General features: G+C 36.8%; 1 protein-coding gene across 1 annotated transcript in view; it reads right to left on the bottom strand.

Annotated features, from left to right (window-relative positions):
* Positions 1 to 22,362, bottom strand: part of RTKN2 (rhotekin 2) — a 64,858-nt gene extending 42,496 nt beyond the window's left edge. Inside the window, exons 1-4 of the mRNA XM_054729010.1 lie at positions 22,329 to 22,362; positions 21,685 to 21,881; positions 6,231 to 6,289; positions 1,198 to 1,251 (exon numbers count right to left, since the gene is read on the bottom strand). Coding sequence (XP_054584985.1) covers positions 1,198 to 1,251; positions 6,231 to 6,289; positions 21,685 to 21,881; positions 22,329 to 22,331 — 313 coding nt within the window. The 5' untranslated portion in view covers positions 22,332 to 22,362. The remainder of the gene's footprint in view (positions 1 to 1,197; positions 1,252 to 6,230; positions 6,290 to 21,684; positions 21,882 to 22,328) is intronic.
* Positions 22,363 to 22,767: the final 405 nt, after the last annotated feature.

Raw genomic sequence — 22,767 nt, 5'->3', positions numbered from 1 at the left:
GATCTGTCAATATATATTAATATTTTATTCAATTAAAACAATTAAACTACGGAATATAAAAAATAAAGTTAAAAATATAAGCCTCTTGACAGCCTAAAACAATCACCAAACTCATAAATTTTATCCCTAGAAAACTGTTTAAGCTTTAATTAATAGCAACTTTATTATTACATATATGTTATTATTACCTTTGTCATTTTGGTTTCCAAGTCTATTTAAGAAAAAATGTTTTCTATTATAGAAGGTTAAGAGCAGGCACGTTAATAACAGCAAAACATTTTCCACCAAACAGCAAGGGAGGAAACCACAAAAACAATAAAAAGTAGACATGTGGACACAAAAAACATTGCTGCTGGGCCTTTTAATTTGGTGATGTGTTTAAAAAGTATTAGGAGATTAAAGGGCTAAGTCCTCATTATTGAGAAAATATAGCTCTTCAGAAAAACTTATTTTCTGTAGTAATCAGAAAGATGTACTTAATCCCCACATGTATTCTTTTGGAAAGTAAATTACATCTCCTAATTGAATAACAAATATACTAACCTGATTTTGGATTCTTCATATAAAACTAATTATGCTCAATATGATTCAGTTTTTAAAATATGAGAAACAAAGAAAGCTATCACAATAGACAAGAAAGATAAAGGATTATCATATCTTTTTTGCTTTGCCTCTAACAGCTAGAAATCATTTGAGGTTAATTTCCATGACCTCAGCATCACATGAATTTGTGAAGACTATATAAAGCTGTAAAATGCTGAAGGGGAAAAAAAGAAAATCAGATCAAGCTAAAAATCTTTCTCTCTTACATCCTGTTAAATAATCTGAAGAAACAAAACAAGGCAGAAAATATGTCCTAGTTTCTGGTGAAATACAAGAAATGTTGCCTTTACCGTCACTCCTTAAACATTTTCTTTTGTTCCACACTTCTCTTCCCTTACAACTCATTACATACTGTCCTTGCACAGGCTCCTATCAACAACTAAAAGCACATTAGCTATGCATTATTTTAATTAGTATCAAGTAATTACAGCATATTTATACTAAAAAATCTGAAAAACACAGTTCAGCAACATTTTGCTTATTCTGTCAAATGTCATCAATTTATTTCAGTGTGGAAGCAGCCTTTTCTCCCAATAACATAAATTTTTCTATACATTAAAAATAATTTTAATTACAAATTTAAGTTATACATACGTTCTTTATTGCTGAAGTGATCAGAGTCTTTCCACATTAGTGGTATTCGAATATCTATAAAGAGGGGGAAAATAAATGACAGATAATGATTTTGGTAATTTCTTAGAGTAAAATGAACCTGTGAATTCCATAATGGATTCTGACCATTGAAGCCATTAAAATTTGTAATTTAAATATTCTAACACAGGTAATATTTTCTTTAAGAAACAGCTTAGATTAGATATATAAAATGTTATATTTATTTACATAATTTACTAAAAACTGTAACTCAAAGATATTAATTTATTAACTGAGGTCTTTAATAAGCTTATGCTGTAACATCTTCATTTTGAGATTTATATTTTTTTTTGAAGTAAGCGAATTATAGTTTACTAATTGTAAATTCAGCCTAGTGTTGAATTTCTACTGGGGGTAGCAGCAAAAGTAGTGAGATACACCTCAAAATGTATAGCATAGTAGAGGCAGAAAGACTTCAGAACTTCTACCCACTATGCAAACTTTAAAGGAAAATTAAGTGACTTGTCTAAGGTCATTGGTTTTTGAGGGGAGACCCAGCTCTTGACAAACAAATGCAAACTCTCCATTAAGATTTAACTTGTCTAACAAAAGAATTTGCAGATCTTTGTATATTCATGTTACAAACTGCAGCATTTCTCTCAAGAAATAAAACTAAAGAGAGGAATGCATTACTTCTTTCAGTCCAAGAAAAAAGTCTTATGTTCTAAACGTGATACATTCTCTCATTCACACATTCTTCAAACTCTAAAGTAATTGTGTTACTGGTCTTTATTCCAGAAGTTAATCTAGAACTGTAATGTAGTCAAATTTTTTCCTTCTTACTTCCCTCCATTCTTTCCTTTACTTTCAATACTAGATTAATAGTAGTATCATTTTTTTCCTGACATTCCTATGCTCTTACATATTTTCAAAATCTTAGGATTAAGGTTCTACCAAATAGATTAAGATGTGTGAACTACAGTGTTCCGTAGCATAGTTGAGATCTCAATGGTAAAGTATAGCTAGTTTTAATTACTCAGAGTACAAAAACTATATAAATACCTCAAGTCTTTGTGGAAAACTTGTTTAAGACACTTCCCTAGTACATTTAAGAAGTTTATGTGCATATTTTTAATACCTATTAATTATGCCACTTTCAAATAATTAAAAATCTTTATGAAATAAGCTGTTTGGCTTGTGCTTCACTTTTAGATTCCATTATCTTTTGCTTAGATTTTTATTTGCTTAGAATTTAGTTTTTAAGGTTCTTAATGCCTATTTCTAATTTTCTTTCTATAAAAGTTTTATATAACTCCTTCATCCTTAACCTACCTAACCAGGCAGGTATGTATGAGTGCCCTTCCCATTGCTGCCCCAGCAGTTTTTATAAAAATATTACTAATTGAGGTCTCTTTAGGTGTCAAGCTAACCACTTTACATGCAGCTCATTGAACAGTAATTTTTAAAATATTTACCAATTTAATAGTCAAGTGACAGGATTTAATTGCTTAGATTTGTATTTTCTTGATTAACAAGAAAAATGTTAATAAATTTTATTGGCCAGCTCAGTAAATCTGTTTGTAACTGTGGCCCATTTCTCTCTCTCTTTTTTAACATTATTTATAGTATGTACTTTTAAAAGTTAATTATTAAATCTATGTGAGAATTTAAGTATGTGAGGTAAAAATATAAAAATAATTATCCTTCTTATAAAAATAATTGTTGCACTTCCATTTATACCTAATAGTATTCTTTTCTTTACTGATTTAATGCTGCTATCTTTGTCATATATGTCATTCTAAGTGTCTGTTCCTTGGCTATATACTTTATGGATCTACTTGAATAATTTATTAATGACAAATCTACTATCAGTACCATACTATTATAATCACTGAACCTTTATAATCTACTTTGCTGTTACAAATACATCTTCCAGCAACATCTTACTCTTACTTGCTAATTCCTTTGTATGAATTTTAGAGAATATTTTGTCAAATTTCCCCTTCCAAAATGTTTTACTACAATTCTATTGTCCAAATTAATTTGGGAACTGGTAACGTTATAATATTCTGTCTTTACAGAGTAGCACTATACAGTTACCCTCATATTTTTATTAAGATTATTTTTGAGGGTAGTCGATTTTTTTTTGTTTTTATTGTAAAGGAGATTTTTTTTTTTTTTTTGCCATCATATATCCTAACAAGGTATTGCTGGTTTTGAGAGCAGCTATACCACTTTTTGTATATTTATCTTGAATCAGCCATTTTTACTGAATTCTTTATTAATTCAAATAATATTTCAGTAAATTTCTTATATTTTCTAGGTCTGCAATCTATTAACTTCATATAGTATTGAATATGTCTATCTCTTTTCAGTGGTTTCATATTTCATTCTTACCATTTTAGCTAGAATTTCTAAAACTGTCAAATTATACTGATACAATAGACATTGTTCTTTTGTTCTTGATTTTAATGGGATTGCCTTTATTGCTTTATAATTTTGACTTGGCTAATGTCCTGTCAAAGAGTCTGCTTCTTTTTTACCACAATTGCTGACTCATTTCATTTCACAACTGTTCTTGTTCACAGCTGTTCTTATTCTAACTATTTACACTATCCTGGGAGGAACATGGACCCTGACTTCCTTTGCTATATACCCACAGCCTGTGGGTCAGTCTTGCCTTTTCCCATGCATCGCTATGTTAGATCCTCAAGAGGAGAAGATGGACACTTCTTATCTATTTCCCAGGTGGTCAAGTATAATCAGATGACAAAAAATATATAAGCCACCACCTAGGTTTCTTAATTCAGATTCAAATATTAGAAATTCCTTTTTTATTCTTGCAAATGGTTGACTCAATCTTAATTTACATTGCTCTTAACCTATGTCTTTTTTTTTTTCATGTCTTCATTGACATTTTAATGGTAAAATGAAAGAGTCATAATAGGATGGCTAACTTAATGTTACCAGGCCCTAGAAGTCTACCCATACTTTTCAAAAGTAAAAACTGAGGCACTTTGTGAACTGATTTGGCTTTAGTCACTGAATTAGTAGCCAGTGAGTGAGCTCAGACAACTTTACTACAATGCAATTATTTAATGTTTAGCAGAAATAATCAGAATAAACCTCAATTATTCTTTTTAACTTTTATAAAGATCTACCCAGTGAGTGGTGAATCTGGAAATGAAAAACCCAGGTATCTACTGGCAATCAATCTCAGAAAAATTATTAAAAAAAAGAAAAGGTGAATTAGTTTTTAATTTCCTTTGTTTTTACAAATATACAGATGAGATATAATTAAGTCTAAGCAAGGAAGAAAAGTAATTACACATGCATCCCATTTTTTGATACTTTCGGTTCCTTAATTTAATTTAAAATTATCTTTTGGAAAACAGGAACACATGAAGAAATAAGTTTAATTTCTACACTTGAGTATTTGTGGTCAGGAAACTAGTTTTTCTCTTACTTTATATGCTTTTACTTAGGCATTCTTCTAAATACACAGTTAATGCTAATTTCATGAATTGCTGCGTTCAATAAACCATTATCAAATGACAACAGATATTAACTCTGTCATGTCACCTGAGTATTCAAAAGCAATTTAATATATATCATTTGTGTACTGAGTAGCACTGTATCGGGAGCAAGAAATGAAGGATTATATTTAAGTATTTTTAGAAAATCCCCTTTAGAGATCTATAATATTTTATCTATCACATTAAAATCTTTTAAATTTAGTGAACAACTACTATGTAAAAGTACTATGTTTGGCATTAAAAGGATATAAGAGGTATAAAACATGTTTTATTCTAGTCTTATAATTGGAAAGATGAAAACACGAATATATATAACTATAAAACAAGCAACTAATTTTTATATAGTTCAGTGTTTTTTTTCTGACAAATTTTTTGCTGAAGGCAATTCCTCTGGTTTAGGACAATTACATCATCTGTAAAATTCAGGTCTATCCTTCCTATATGAGAATTTTTATTTATCCATAGAACATTTCTAAAAAAAAATCCCTTGGGTGAGAAGGCCTGAAATGCAGCAGCAAGGTTCCTGGAGCGAAGAAAAGAAGGCTTTTGGCCAGTTATTACGTAAGGACTGCTGGGGGTCTGTTGTTTCCAGTATTTGTACACGGTGCATTATCTAACTGGTGTACACACTAGTCAGCCATGTATTCACTTCAATCCGAGGCATCTCCAAGCCATTGTCTTTAGCTTCCTTAACAGTTTGGAGAAACTGAGACAACACAGCATAAGTGCCATCTAGTGGTAAAGGGTCTCCTAACTGCATTAGGAATTCAGACAAGAGGAAACATCATTTCTAGCTGGAATAACAGAGAAGACTTTACAGATGAGCAAACAGATCCTGAAGACAATATCGTTATTTTAAGAGCCAAGTGTCAGAAGCATGGGGAGAGATATGTCTTGCTAAAGCAGACAGCTTATGGACAGGAACAGTAGAAAATATGGCTAGAGAAATAGTTGAGTCAGAATAAAAAACTCAGGGGGAAAAGTTTGGTCTTTATTCTGTGGGCAATGAAGACCAGCCATCCATCCAATCAATATTCACTGAGCAATTACTATGTGCAAAAACTGTGTGAGCTTCTGGGTATACAGAGATGAACAAAGCAACCATAGTGCCAACCCTCATGGAACTTCTAGCCTAGACAAACACTAAAAACACTGAAACTTCTGAGCAGAAAAGGAATGGAGAGTCAAAAGACTGGAGTCTGCAGCCCAAGTCAACCACTAACAGGAAATCATTTAACCTTTGAGTCTAAAGAAAAAGAGAACTACCTACGTATTTCACAAAGCTGCACTGAGAAGAAAACGATATAATATATGTAACACATATGAAACAGTTTGTAAAATTCTATAATGTGAAGCATAATGGTGAAAAATGTTTTAGAACAAATATTCTGATAGAGGTGTGCAAAATAAAATGAAGAGAATGGACACAGGAAATTAAAAATCCCACAAACTGTAGTTTATATAACTTATTCAGCAATATAAAAATCATCTAAAGATTACCTGATATGGCAAGCTTTCCTTTACATGCTGTTCGTTCTTTACTTTCAAAATTCACATCACTGTCAAAAGGAAAAAACCTAATGAAAGATCTTTTCTAATAAGCAATTCTTTGAACAATCTTTCACAAATGTCTAAATATTAAAAGCAAATATGCATCCATGGATAATAATGACTTCCAGTTAATATGAACTACCTGACTCAAATTTATGATGTTTAGTCAACAGCAAGCTGGCTTTAAGGTAAATATATAGAACTATTTCCTTTGATTTTTCACAAAAGCTTTTCCTTCCCTGATGACTATATACTGGCTTATGCTACCATGAAAGCCTTTTGTGATTACTTACATTTATAAACAATATGTACAATATTTGTCCAGGTCCCAGAAAGTGAAATACCTTGGATCACCATTACATGAATTATATTTCTAGTTTACCAGATTACAGTTGCCTGACAAAGTTAATGACCTCTCAACCATGAACTTGCTGCCGAGGAGTACCTTATCCTTATAAAATATAACCATTTTTAAAATTACTCTGTTCTATATTTATATTCAGTAAGATACTATTTCATTTCTTTGAAATTCCAAAAAACTAAGCATATACTAAAATAATAAATTATCTAAGGTGGAAAAAGGAAGGGATGGCTCTGTAGAGAGAATAAAATGTGGAAAAGAAAATATGACAATAGAAAAAAGTCTCAAAGGAAATTCTTGGGATAACAAAACACTTCCAGGTCTGACTTTACAATATACTATTACCATTAAAAAACAATCTTTTAAAATAGTTATCTCCTATTAGACCAAATCAATTCCATCCTTAAATATTTCTCTAACTCTACCCTGCCTCCGTTCCTCCCTTGCCGCCCGCCTTGCCTTCTCCTCCAGCCCGCCCGCGTTTCCCTGCGCCCCCGCCCCGCCTCCGTTCCTCCCTTGCCGCCCGCCTCGCCTTCTCCTCCGGCCCACCCGCGTTTCCCTTCGGCCCCCGCCCCGCCTCCACTCCGCCCTTGTCGCCCGCCTCGCCTTCTCCTCCGGCCCACCCGCGTTTCCCTTCGGCCCCGGCCCCGCCTCCACTCCTCCCTTGTCGCCCGCCTCGCCTTCTCCTCCAGCCCGCCCGCGTTTCCCTTCGCCCCCGGCCCCGCCTCCGGCCCTCCCTTGCCGCCGGCCCCGCCTTCTCCTCCAGCCCGCCCGCGTTTCCCTTCACCCCCGGCCCCGCCTCCGCCCCGCCCTTGTCACCGGCCCCGCCTTCTCCTCCAGCCTGCCCGCGTTTCCCTTCGGCCCCCGGCCCCGCCTCCGCTCCGCCCTTGCCGCCGGCCCCGCCTTCTCCTCCAGCCTGCCCGCGTTTCCCTTCGCCTACGGCCCTGACTCCGCTCCTCCCTTCTCCTGCCCCCCCCCCCTTCCTATTTCCTAATATCCTGCATTTAGAGATTAGCATTCCATTTCTAGAGCAGTATTTCCAAGCGTGTTCTTCTTTGCACTTTTTCTTGGTCTGTATTTAAATTGGTTAACTAATTAACTGCTGGCTAACTTAATCAGGTACTTCAAATATTTATAAGATAGAAACTTTTCAGTTGAATACTGTTTAATTTTCTTTTTTGTTTTTGTAATTTATTGGTTTTAGAGTGATAAGAGGGAAGGAGAGAGGTAGGGAGGGAGGGGGAGGAGATAGAAACAAAAATTTGCTGTCCCACTTATTTACGTATTCACTGGTTTATTCTGTATGTGCCAAACCTGCAACATTGGTGTAGCAGGATGACACTCTAACCTACTGAGCTACCTGGCCAGGGCCTGTTTAATTTTCTAAGAGGGCTTTTAGAGAAAGAGTGGGTGGGAGCTTGAAGTGTAACTAATTTTCAGAAGAGAATGACAACATGTCATTGCATTTCATTCAGGACGCTTGCTTCAAAAGATTGCATATATTCATTGTCATGTGCCCAAATTTGAAAATAAAATATAACAGCCTACTTTTTTTATTATAGGGTAAGATAAACTTCAAATAAGCTAAAATGATCTACTAATGTACTTAAGTTTATAAGCTTATATGGGACACTTATGTGGTGTTTATAGACTCACAAATTAGGTATAACTAGAGTAATGTAGTATACTTAAAGACATACATTCTCAGAATCCTATCTTTTATGGTCACACCAGTATTTATGGAAAAACTAGAGGCCCGATGCATAAAATTCGTCCATGGGAGGGGGGCTATCCCTCAGCCCGGCCTGCGCCCTTTCACAATCTGGGACCCCTTGCTCCTAACCACCTGCCTGATCGCTCATATCTGTCCGCCTGCTCACTCCTTTCTGCCCACCTGCTTGCTCCACACCACTTGCCTGCTCGCTCCCAACGCTTGGCTCACTGCTCTGCTCCTTAGCACTGCTGCAGAGGCAGGAGAGGCTCCCGTCACTGCCACTGTGCTCGCCAGCCATGAGCCTGGCTTCTGCACTGACCACCAGGGGGAAGCTCCTGTGTTGATTGTCTGCCTCTGGTGGTCAGTGCACGTCATAGGGACGGGTCGTTCTGGTCGTTGCGCCATAATGGTCGCTGGGCTTTTATTTATATAGATAGGAAATTCACTTAGTGGAAAATAGAAGTACTCACTGATTATTTCATAATAATGTTTCATTAAATCACAAATTTAAGAAAGAGTCAAGTTCTACATTTTACACTTGAGTTTAGTTTGTCATGTTGAATAACATTAACTTGTTTATTACTTCATCATAGAGTGAAAAATTCAATTGAATAGTCTACTATATTTTGATGAAAATAATATACTGACAGGCCCAAAAACAAATCTCACTTTCCTCAATTGGAAAAAGAAATACAATATACATATAGTTGGTTGGCATTTGTAAGTAATATTTCTGAAAACACCTTCTATATAAGCAATGAGTAATATAAATTCTTAAAATATTTATTTCAATGAAAAATATAAGGAAGCTTTAATATGGTAAGTAACTTGAGTGTTATGGAATAGGCCATAGATTATGCTCAGGTTGAGATCCATTAGCTATTATTAAATTGGATTAAACTTGAGGCTTTGGCAGGCAAGTAATATTCTGAAATACTAGAACCACCAAAAGCAAACTTATTGAATATTTACCCCCCAAAAATTTCCCTTCCCAACTATTCAGCCACCTGGCAAAGTATAGCTTTCTTCCCTGTAATTATAAATTACTTACATAGGTATTACCAGGACTAGTCAACAAACTTATTATGTACAAATATCATCAAACTATAATATAAATCCAATTAACTATGTAATCTTACAAAATAATTAAGTCTGTCATAATAAAAGAATTAGAAAGGAAGTAAAGTAATTTAGCCTCATTTTTCTAAAGCTTGAATTATTTTCAATTCAAATAACTCCTCAAACTGTTATTTAGAGTGCTAAAATGTAATATTTTCTAATTAATCCAAATTGACAATGAAATTGTTAAACATTATCTGTTTAATAATTGCTACTGTAGCTAATAGTTTGCTACAGTTAAATAAATACTTGTTTGGAAAATGTGCAATGTTAATGCCAATTCTTAAATGCTATAATTAGAGAGCCAGCCTGAGGAAAAAGCAAATAACCACAAAATTATTCAAACAAAAGTACAGCTAAATAATAGAGAATCTTATTCTTAGAAACCCAGTTTAGAGTATTATTTTGCTGAGACTTGTGCTAATTTAAAAGATAGATAAAAATATAAAAGACAAACTTTTAAACTTTATATTACTGCCTGTAGGTAAATAAAATGACCAACAGAGGGTGCTAATCAGCTACTTTGTTGCTCAAAAATCTGTATTAAAATTGACTAACTAAACTTATATTGTAAGAATATAAAATAGCATTTCTTTGCCAAAATTAACAAGCTATGATGAGAAATAGCACAATGATTAAAGTATTTTATATTGTCTTAATGAAGTATTAAAAGAATTCTAAATGGGATTCTATTATTTGAAAGCAGGTTATAATATCCTTCACCTCCAATGCAAATCAGTGAAAACTGAAATGCTTAACATGGAATTTTAAACCATTCTAAAACTATGTGGTATAAATCAATACCTTCAAAGTATCTTAAGTTGAGAAGATGAGTTTTCTCTTTCAAACCTTGACATAAATGCTTTTCAACAGACACTAAATGATATCAAGTTTAAAAAATAAAATCAGTATTGTCTTTAATATACAGGCAGTCCTCAGGTTACGTATATTGTTTCGTGGTTACGTTGCCATCTCCCATTTATTTATAAAAAAAAAGTTCCGTCATTTTGACATATGTATATATGTGCTTTATGTTTTTTATTATTTATTTACCACAACTAAAGGTCAGGAATTGTTATCTTTCTTTTAAATTTTTTTTACTGTTTCACTTCATTACTGCTGTGTATGTGTCCATGTGAGTGACGTAGGTGCTTATGTAGGTGAGTTCCGACTTACGGCGAAAATCGCGTTACATTGCGCTGAATGTGCAGAACTACCAGCAGTATACAATTTTCACTTGCAACCTATACGTTTTCTTATTTTTAAGTTATAGTATATAAGCAACTATAAGAAACTAGTTATTGTGGCATTATTAAAATCACAATAATGTTAAATGGTACACATAATTAGACCCTATAAGTGACTTTGACAAGTATTATTTTTCAAAGCCAAATAAAGTATTTCAGTAGTTAAAACAAAGATAGGTTGCAGATTGGGGCTGTGCTAAAATGTAAGCTCTGTAAGCATAGGGCTTTTTGTCTATTTTGTTCACTGCTGAATCACTAGTGCCTAGTATATACAGTACATTCTAAGGCACTCTATAAATGTTTAGTAAATATTGAATGAAGTTAAATAGGATATGGTCATTTTGATGGAGCAGGTAGTAGATTTAGTAGATTTAGACTATAAAGTCTAAGGGTTGAATCTTACCCACCAATAACTAGTTACATTAATGAGTTGCTATTAACCTCCTACCTTCAGCATCTTCATCTGTAAAATGGGGGAAATATCTACCTACCTTGTAGCTGCTAAATGAAATAATATTTTATATGTATTCTATGTTATTCTTTTAAAAAATCCTTACCTGAGGATATGTTTATTGATTTAGAGAGAGAGGAAGAGGGGAGGGAGAGGAACATCGATTGGTGCCTGCCTTATGTGCCCTGACCAGAGATCGAACCTGAAACCTAGATATGTGCCCTGACTGGAAAGTGAAGCCAAAACCTTTTTGTGCATGGGACAACACTCCAACCGAGTCACCCAGCCAGGGTTGTATTCTATATCATTCTTTAAAATGTTACATAAATACAAGGATTACTTTGTAAGTATTTATATTTTTAGCCTTAGTATTTAAATTGGAGTTTATGTGAAAGAGGAACTAAAACATCTGTTAAAGTGATCAGAGTATGACTTCCAGTTCCTGTAAGATAATGGTAGTCACCTAAATCAGAATCTCTTCAGGCATCCTACGAAAGCTTTCAGATCAGTAAGAAAAGCCAATAAAATTACCTGTAGCCCACTTGTGTAGCAAAACTAGAAAACTGAGACCATTACAATCTGTAATCATCATCATAATAAAGAGCTAATATGCTAATGGTCGGGATGCCATAACACGTAACAACTGATCGCAGGAGGCTACCTGCACGTGCGCAGCGGGTCATTGCTCCAGAGACAGGGCAGAAGCGGGGAGGCACCCAGAGGAGGCAGGACCATCCTGTGCCGGGGAGGGCAGGGGTGAGAGCCTGTAGTGCCCCCTCACCAGTCCTTCGCCACCCACCGCTCGCACTCAGAGTGCCCCGCCGCCCACCGGCCAGGGGAAGGAGCACAGCGCAGCAGGCGGAGGCTTCCACGCTCTCCTCCAACACCATGATGGGGCAGAGCCCCCGCATTGCTATGGAGATGGGCGGAATCGGGGAGGTGCCCAAAGAAGTGGAACCAGCCCCAGGCGACTCGAGGAACTGAGGGCGGGGCTTGAAGTGGCCAGAGAAGGCCAGAGGGGTCAGGGGCTGGGCCAGGCGCGCTGGAGCTCTGTGTGGAGAGGTTCGGGTGTCACGGCAGGGCGGCGGGTGGGTAGGTGGGGCCACGTGATTTCATGTGCTGGGCTCCTAGTCCTACCTAATAAAATGGTAATATGCAAATTGACCGCACCTTCGCTACGCCCAAGCCACGCCCACCAGCCAATCAGGGCGAGTATGCAAATTACCCAACAAAGATGGCAGCTAATTTGCATACGCTGAGAGAGGGAGGAGTGAAGACTGAAGACAACTTAGAAGGAAGAGGGAGGAAAAGCGGAAAGCAAGGTGGCTGCCAGAGGGAAAGCCTGGGCGGGGAGGAGCGGGGTGGAACGGGGCGGAGCGGGGCTGGTGGCAGTGGTGAGCGGGTGCAGGCGCGGTGGCCGCAAAGGCGACGGCAGCAGCAGCGCACGCGGCTGCAACAGCCGCTTGCAGGATTTTCCTGCAAATGGGCTACTAGTTTATATATAAACTAGAGGCCCAGTGCACGAAATTCGTGCACGGAGGGGGGTTGTCCCTCAGCCCAGCCTGTACCCTCTCCAATCTGGGACCCCTCAAGGGATGTCCGACTGCCCGTTTAGGCCTGATCCTACTGAGATCGGGCCTAAACGGGCAGTTGGACATCCCTCTCACAATCCAGGACTGCTGGCTCCCAACTGCTTGCCTGCCTGCCTTCCTGATTGCCCCTAACCGCTTCTGCCTGCCAGCCTGATCACCCCCTAACCACTCTGCTGTCAGCATGTTTGCCCCCAACTTCCCTCCTCTGCCGGCCTGGTCACCCCTAACTGCCCTCTCCTGCAGGGTTGATCACCTCCAACTGCCCTTCCTTGCAGGCCTGGTCCTTCTCAACTGCCCTTCCTTGCAGGCCGGGTACCTCCCAACTGCCCTCTCCTGCTGGCCATCTTGTGTCCACATGGGGGCAGGATTTTTGATCACATGGGGGCAGCTATATTGTGTGTTGCAGTGATGATCAATCTGCATATTACTCTTTTATTAGATAGGATAGAGGCCTGGTACAGGGGTAGGGGCCAGCTAGTTTGCCCTGAAGGGTGTCCCTGATCAGGGTGGGGTTCCCTTGGGGCATGGGGCGGCCTGAGCGAGGGGCCTGTGGTGGTTTGCAGGCAGGCCATGCCCCCTGGCAACGCAAGCAGAGGCCCTGGTATCTGGAATTTATTTTCCTTCTACAATTGAAACTTTGTAGCCTGGAGCAGGGCCAAGCCTGGGGCTCCCTCCGAGGCCCGTAGCCATTTGTGTTGGGGTTATAATTGAAACTTTGTTGCCTTAAGCGGGTGGGCCCGGCCAGGGTGTGTGGAAAGCTTTGCTTCCCCTGTTGCCGGCAGCAACCCTGGCCTGCCCTCTCAAGCTCCATTCTGCCGCCATTTGTTTGAATTTGTTTACCTTCTATAATTGAAACTTTGTAGCTTGAGTGGAGGCTTAGGCCTGCAATGGCTGGCAGAAAGCTTGGCTTCCTCTGTTACCTAGGAAACCTTGCTCTCTGTGGGTGTAGCCATCTTGGTTTGGGTTAATTTGCATACTCACTCTGATTGGGTGGTGGGCGTGGCTTGTGGGCGTGGCTTGTGGGTGTGTCGGAGGTATGGTCAATTTGCATATTTGTCTATTATTAGATTAGATGGGAAAATTAACACCTGCAACCATCAAAGCCAGTTCCTGGAGGCCTTACCAAAGTAAAGAGTCAGGTACACATTGCAAAACACAGGGTCAACTTGTATCTGCCCTAGAAGAAAATAAATGGACAGAAGACCTGGTGAACACAACAACACTGGTTCCTGGGGAGTTAAAGGAAGGGGTTCCAAAGGATTCTGGTTCAGAAGTTGTTAGTCTAATGAAGAGAAACACACAATAGGGAAGGTATCCTTTGAAGGTGTGGTCATGACAAAAAAAAAAAAAAAGAGGGAAGTACCGTATTTTCCAGCGTATAAGACGACTTTTTAACCCAGGAAAATCTCCTATATGCCCAGTCGTCTTATATGCCAGAAAATACGGTAATTGAAGTTAAAAACCCCAAGATACAAAATACTATAAAATCAGAAAACCAACCACACAACCAACCTCCCCAAAGGCATCATTTATTAAAGAAATTGCTCTTCACAGTTCGAAAAATAGAAAATACTCTTAAACTAAGAAACCAAGTAAGACCTTCTTTACCCTTCCTCCTCCTAATCACTTGGTCATGGAAAATCCTGCATCCTACATATTTCATTAGGGACACACACACACACACACACACACACACACACGGACCCAAATATCCACAGAAAGAATTAAAATGCTTCAGCTGAAAGAAATATTCCACCAACCACTCTTCAAAAAAATAAGTAACAAAAACTATAACACAAGCTTGGCTGGCATTGCTCAGGGGTTAGTGTCAACCTTTGAACCAGGAGGTCAAGGTTCGATTCCCAGGCAGGGCACATCCCTGGGTTGGGGTCTTGATCCCCAGGGTGGGGAATGCAGGAGGCAGCCAATCAATGATTCTCTCTCATCATTGATGTTTTTATCTCTCTTTCCCTTTCCCTTCCTCTCTGAAAATTAAAAAAACAACAACAACAAAAAAATACCTTTGACACTATACTCCAAAATAAATTAAATTACATAAACTATTGTAAATATTAAAGCAATCAGGAATCACAAATTTAAAACAGATTAGTACAGACAAGTAAATATGAAAAAAGAAGGGGGGGGGGGAGAAGTTGGGGAAAAAAGTCATTTCTTAAATGAAAATACAAAGGATGAAGAGATGAAACTTTTAAAAAAATTATAAAAAGTTTAAAACCATTAAAGAGAAAGTTATAGACATAAAAGACAGGCAAAGAAAATCCAACTTTGGTACAATTGGAGTCCTTAAACAAGAAAAACAAAACAATGAGATAAAATTAATACTTTTATTCTGGAGGCTTTAACTCCAGGAAAACTTTCTAAAAATAAGAATTGAACTACCTAGCCCTGGCCAGTGTCCTCAGTGGTTAGAGCGTTGGCCCAAACACTGAAGGGTTGGGAGTTCAATTCCCAGGTAAAGGGCATGTAACTGGGTTGCAGGTTCCATCCCCCACTAGGGTCAGGGCGAATTTTGGAGGCAATCTATGTTTCTCTCTCTCTCCACGCCCTTCCACACTCTAAAAATCAATGGAAAAAATGTCCTCTGATGAAGATTAACAAAACAAACAAAAAAAATCAGAACTTAACTGTCTATACTGAAAGGGTCCTAAGTGAACAAAAATACTCAGCCTTAGACATTTCCCAGAAAAATTATCAGACTTTAACATAATCTATTTTTAGCCTCTGTACAAAAAAGAAAACTTAAGTCATTTACAAAGGAAAAGTAATTACACATTACATTTGTTGATAACAAGACAACCACGAAGCAAGGTTTTCAAGGAATGAAAGTGATCGCAAAGGATTTTATATCTAGCCAAGCTGCACTTTAAGTATCAAAGCTAAAGAAAAGCACTTTAAACATGCAAGAATGTGAAGAAAACTGTACTCATGTTGAGAAATCTACTAGCTAGCTCATGAGCTTCCTCCAAGTAAGAGATGATTTTGGGAAGTACAACAAAAGGATGGATAAGCAAACATTATACATATTTAATTGCAGATAAAGACTAAAACAAAGATGGAGACACAAGTACAAGGTTAGTATGTATTATCCACTCTACCAAAGGAATAACAAATGATCATCTTTTGAATAGAATCACCAAGGAAACTGATGATGCAAAACAAAAGAGATCTTGTTAAGTGGAAATGAAAGACAGGGCACTTCAGTATACACAAAGGCACTGGAAACAAGAAAATTCAAGGATTGTTTTGGGGATATAGATCTAGCATTTGGCTGAAATAAATTTGTAACGTAGAAATTTGAGAGATAAGACTATGAAAGTAGTTTGAAATCAGACCATAAAGATCCTGGAATGGATGCAATGCTTATCTAAGGAATTTTAGTAAATGGAAACCATTAGCTATTTTTTTTTAAGAGGAGGACTGATACAAGCAGTCTTGTAAGTTGATATATCTGGCTATAACAAGCATGGAAAAGGTAGGGACAGCCTAGTTTACCAGTCAAAAGACTAGTAAATTGACAGACTACCATAACTAAGCAATCCTGTCACCTAGACTGAGACAGTAAACTGTGATCCATCCTTACCCTAATTATCTACAGTTTACTCAACCTAGAAAGCTTTTTCAACTCACCCTGAATGTACTGTGAATTATACACAAACCTGGGTATCTCTGCATATTTAGGCATAAAAAATAGGTCATATACCAAAAAGTGTTTCATAACTATACACAACTTATGAGAACAAAACTTTAATGTATAAATAGAACATTATGGTAATAGGATATTTGACCAGCTACTGATATTCTCAGATATGTTCTAAAAAACAAACAAACAAAATGACTATATAACTGACTTTTCACCTAAACAAAAGAAAATTTTCTCAATTTTCCCAAGAATGGTACAAAACTAGCAACTATTCTAGGTACACAGAAGTTAAGTTACTGTATACAGGCCATGACTGGGGGCATTAAGGCTTAATTCTTTCCTAGAACCCTGACTTAAGAAGGCTCTAAGCCCTGGCTGGTTTGGCTCAGTGGATAGAGTGTCAGCCCGGGAACTGAATGAAGGGTCCCGGGTTTGATTCTGGTCAAGGGCACATGCCTTGGTTGCGGGCTCAATCCCTAGTAGGGGACGTGCAGGAGGCAGCCAATCAATGATTCTCTATCATCATTGATGTTCCTATCTTTCCCTCTCCCTTCCTCTCTGAAATCAGTAAATATATATATTTTTAAAATGAAGTGAAATATTTGCTTACTTTAATAAATTGAGAGAACTGAATGAAGATCTATTAGAAAAATCCAAACCTCATGTACTACTTTTGATCTCCTGAATTCTGTCATCAAATACTATTTAATCACTTCTATGTGTGCCTATTCTTAAATATTTTTCCTAAAAATTGGTTATTTCAATTATTTTTGTCTCACCATCCTTTTCAATACTCTACTGCAAGATAATCTTCCCAAACATCCATTTTATGAAATCTCTGCAGAAAACAGAAGAATAAGCAATGAAATGAATGTAAAGCCCTGTAATAACACACTAGGGCAGCTTAGGGTTGTACAAAGCTCATGGGCTTCTTTTTGGCAGCTGAGAGGTACTCAGGCTTCATCTGGGTTCACATCCTGGCCATAGAGTCACGGTGTGCCCTGTGAACCAGTTATCTAATACTTCTAAGTCCCAGGGTCTATTTAATAAAGAGTTTATACGTTCTCAGTTTGTAAAGTGATATGTGTGAACATCTCAGCATAATATCTGGCACCTAGAAAGGCTGTCAATACCAATGAACTTTCCAGCATTCCAAATTTTCTTAAATCTTGCTATTTCCCATCCTTTCCTTTTCAACTTTGGCTTGATCTTTAGCCTCAACCAAACATATCTCTTCACTACTCTAAATAATTCACGCTCATCTTCCACCCTCAGTTTTTTATTATTTTCCTTTCTTGGAATGCTGATTTCTCCTACTCACCTAACCAAACTCTATCCAACCTCCATATGATCTAGAAGATTTAGATCCAATTCTTCCATTAAACTTTTTCAATTATACCATTTCATACTGATTTGATTCTTCTTTGAAAAAAAATCTAGATGTATTCTGTATTAATTTTTTTACATTTTATCATACAATTTTAGAAAAGTAGACTAGTATTAGAAGACTCATGAAAATGCTATTTTAACTCTGATAGCAATGTAAAAACAGCATTTTTCTACCTTAAAGACTATTAAAACCAACTTCAGGAACAGACTGCTAAGTCTTTAAAGAAAAAATATCTGACTGTGGAATATTCATATATTCTCATATTTTGACAAATCCTGTTTTTTGAATTTGGATATACTAGCACAGTACTTAGTAAGTGTTCTATAAGTAGTAGCTATTTGGTAAATATTTGACTGACTAATCACATGGCATAATTTACATAATTTTCTTCAAGGAACAAAAAAGCCTATTATTATACTCTCATTAATCTTTAGATAATTTTTATGCAGTAAGAAGGCAAGAACTATACTTTCCAATTATATTTGATCAGTGAACTCAGGTTATATCTGTACATAAAATTAAGTTATACACAAAAGAATTAATACAGAATACTCAGATTTTTTTTAAATAGAAATAATTCAATTAAGGGGGACTTTTTTATGAATGATTATAAATGTATAGAGCATCAAAGCTATTTTCATCTATCAAAGATAATCAGTAAAAAAATTTAAAATCATATACATCCTTCAGTAGAGAGTCCAAGATATTTTTTCTATCTTTGATATATAAATCCAACAGGAATTCAACTTATTTAACATTTTTATTAATCAGCAACATTAGAAAAGTCATACGGCCATATTAAGAAAACTCACAATTCATTTTACAGTAGTTTCCCCTTATCCAAGGTTTCCCTTTCCACAGTTTCAGTTACCCACTGTCAATTGCAGTTCAAAAATATTAAATGAAAAAATCCAGAATAAAAATTCATAGGTTTTAAACTACATGCATTTCTTAGTAGTGTGATGAAATCTGGCACCATCCCGCTCTGTCCCACCTGGTATACCAATCATCCCTTGTCCAGCATACCCACAATGTATACTCTACCTGTCTGTTAGTCATTTAGGGGCCATCTGGGTTATCAGACTAACTGTGCTTGTGTTTAAGTAATCTTTACTTTACTTAATGGTCCCAAAGCACAAGAGTAGTGACCTGGCAATTTGGATATGTGAAGAGAAGCCACAAAATGCTTCCTTTTAGTGAAAAAGTAAAAGTTCTCAATTTTATAAGCAAGAAAAAATCATATGCTGAGGTTACCAAGATCTGCAGTAAGAACAAATCTAGCCATGAAATTAGGAAGAAAGAAAAAGAAATTTGTGCTACTTTTGCTGTCACAAAAGTTACTGCCACAATACAAGTGCTTAGTTAAAATGGACAAGGCATTAAATTTGTGGGTAGAAGAAATGAACAGAAAATGTGTTCCAATTGATGGCAACATTTTATGCCAGAGAGCACTGAGCCTATAGGGGGATTTAAGGAAGGGATCCCCTGAAACAAGTGACACAAAGCCATTTACTGTAAATAGGGATGGTTATATAGATTCAAGAACAGTTTTGGACTGAAAATTTATAAAAATTACTGAAGAGGCTATGTCTACTGATGAAGAAGCTGCTGTCACATTTCCAGCAGAGTTGAAGAAGTTGAATAGGGTTTGGTACTATCCGCAGTTTCAGGCATCCACTGGGGATTTTGGAATATATCCCCCATGGCCTACTGTAAATATTTAAAGAACATAAATATAGAGGACAGGTATGATTCCTAGAGGAATATTCCATATAACTTTGAGAGATGATATACTTTTAGTCCTGCACTGTACTTAAACCGGTGCTTCTTAAACTTTTCCACTGAACTAGCCCCGCTTGATAAAATACCCTTATAAAGGCTGGGAGAAGGAACATATATTCCCCTGAATAGAATAAACCCAAACTATGCCACAATTCTAAATTTCTCATGCTTTATCTTAAAAATTCATGTTATAAGAAGATATGCCATATTTATTCTTATGGCTTTGCTTATCTCCTGACACACAATCCTGTGACCTAGTTTGAGAAGCACTGACTTAAACCAATGTATGTTTATTTGAAAATTTTCCTAGATTATGATACTGGGGTAATTTCATTTTATGATGCCAGGAATAAATAATAATAAAAATTATTTGACATTTGTTGAGTACTTAATTATGTAAAACGTATTATAATAGGCTTTTTATATATAATCTTAATTTTCAAATGTAAACAGTACTATGCCCACTGTAATGAAGAAAATGAGACACAAAGAGATTAAATAACTAACCCAAGGAAATACAGCTAACAAATATTAGTTAATTTATACACAAGGCTATATTGTATCAATCCCATCAACATTTATTTTTACCGAAACCTCTTTCTCTGACCTGTGTTTTTACCTTAGTTTTCAAGAATTTAATAGCACTATGAATAGCCCAAAGGCAATTAATGTCTAAAAGAAATTTCTTACCAGTGCTGGAGCTTTAAGAATGATTAAAAATGGGTGATGTAAGACTATCTATAATAATAAAAGCGTAATATGCTAATTAGACCGGACAGCCAAACAACCTTCCGGACATCATTCCAGACGTCATTCCAGATGAAGCCACCGTGGCGGAGGCAGAGGCAGAGGTGGTTAGGGGTGATCAGGCAGGCAGGCAGAGTGGTTAGGGGCGATCAGGCAGGCAGGCAGGTAAGCGGTTAGGAGCCAGTGGTCCTGGATTGCGAGAGGGATGTCCGAGGGTTCCCAGATTGCGAGAGGGTGCAGGCTGTGCTGAGGGACACCCCACCCCCATACAAGAATTTTGTGTACTGGGCCTCTAGTTTATATTAAAAAATCAACATATAGCCACCAAATTGAGTCAAATCTTAGGTCCAAATAAGACGTGGCATTGCAAATAGGATGTGATGTAAATTTCATACACAAATCCTAGACCGGATCCAAAAGGGCAGCAGGGAGTGACAGAGAGAACAAGAAACAGAAGTTACTTAGCAAATCCTAAATAACCTCTCATTAGCTTCTGTCACTAGCCAGTTACATGTCCTTGAGTAAGTTACTTACCTCTCTAAGACTTATGTTCACCTAATGAAGATGATGTGCTAGCAGACTTTAAGTTCCCTTCCATTTATAAAGTTTTATATCTTTTAACTTCTGCTGTCTACTCATTTCAATTTATACACCTAAGTTTCCATTACTCTTAGCTGGTACCTTTTTATTAGCATACTTTTAAACAATTAGTATTTCCTTTAATTTACATTTCTTTATACTCAACTATCAGTCTTGGTTCTTCTTAAAATACTGTCAGTTCTTGCTTACTTCATTTTACAATCTGAAAGTACTAAACACAATAAAACTGATGCCTTAACAGTAAGTTTACTCTGAGCTCTACTGTCAAAATATTTATGAATTCAGAGGCTACTTAAGTGTATTTATTCTTTTTTAATCCTCATTTGAGGATATGTTTTTTAAATTGATTTTAAAAAGTGAGGAAGGAGTGAGAGAGAAATACCGTATTTTCCGGCATATAAGACGACTTTTTAACCCAGGAAAATCTTCTATACGCCCAGTCGTCTTATACGCCGGAAAATACGGTATCTAAGAACATCTATCAGTTGTCTCCTGTACACACCCCGACCAGGGATTGAACCCACAACGCAAGTAATGTGTCTTGACCAGGAATCGAACCCACAACCTTTTGGTGTACAGGATGGTGCTCCAACCAACTGAGCCACCTGGCCAGGGCCAGTATACTTATTTTTTAAAGGCTTTGATGATTTGATACTTGGCCTTAAGAGTAAATTATATCATGTTTTGAATTTGAATTCAAATTAGGAGTACATTAGGAGCCATAAACTGTGCTACTAACCATCTTCCACTTTGACTTGCAATCTGCTCTTCTAATTTCTGTAGTTCCGATGTGTAAGCCATTATTCGAGCATTGCACACCATGAGATTTTTTACTGCATGTAAAATCTGGTCTTTCTGAGTGCTCAGAGAAAGGAGTTTCCATATTCCTTGTCGCATTCGAATTTCTAAATCTATTTTTTCTTGAATACTGCAGTCCTTAAAAAAAAAGAGAGAGAGAGAAAGGCCCTTTTAAAAGACAGCAAAAATCCAAGTTATAACATTTCTTTTGCCCCTAATATCTGGAAAATGTACCAGATATTATTATAATTTTATATCATATTAGAAAAGTAACAACATTTTAATGTATAATAATATAAAAATATAGATATTTAATTGATTTGAGAGAGAAATGTTGATTTGTTATACCACTTATTTATGCATTCATTGGGTGATTCCTGTATATGCCCTGACTGGGGATTGAACCTGCAACCTTGGAATATCAGAACAATGCTCTAACCAACTGAACTACCCAGCCAGGGCAAAAATATAGCTATTTTAAATAGCTCCTTGCAAAACCTTAATTTATTGCTGAATTAGGAAATCTTTATAATCTACTGGATAAAGAGAACAGAAAAAAAGGTGAAAAGCTTTACATATTCTTACCATGACTGTATGAGGTTGAATAGTGTCTCCCAAATATTCCTATCCTCCTGGAACCTCAGAATGTGACCCTATTTGGATATAGAGTTCTACATATGTAATTTCTTAAGATGAAGTCATAATGAATTAGTGTGGGCCCTAAGTTCAATGACTGGCACCCTTAGAGGAATGCCATCTGAAGACACAGAAAGACATACAAAGAGAATTCCATGTGAAGACGGAGACAGATTGAAGTAATGAGACTAAACCAAGGATCACCAAAGACTGCTAGTGACTACCAGAAGCTGGAAAAGGCAAGGAAGGATTCTCTCCTAGGGCTTTCAGGGGAAGCATGGCCCTGCAGATACCTGATTTCAGAACTCTGGCCTCCAGAGCTATGAGATAATAAATTTCTGTTGTGTTAAGCCACACATTTCTGGTAATTTATTATGGTAGCTTTAGG

This window comes from Eptesicus fuscus, chromosome 17 (assembly GCF_027574615.1).
Source record: "Eptesicus fuscus isolate TK198812 chromosome 17, DD_ASM_mEF_20220401, whole genome shotgun sequence".
Taxonomy (NCBI): Eukaryota; Metazoa; Chordata; class Mammalia; order Chiroptera; family Vespertilionidae; genus Eptesicus; species Eptesicus fuscus.
The sequence above is the reverse complement of the archived record's forward strand: the minus strand, read 5'-3'. Positions and strand labels throughout refer to the sequence as shown.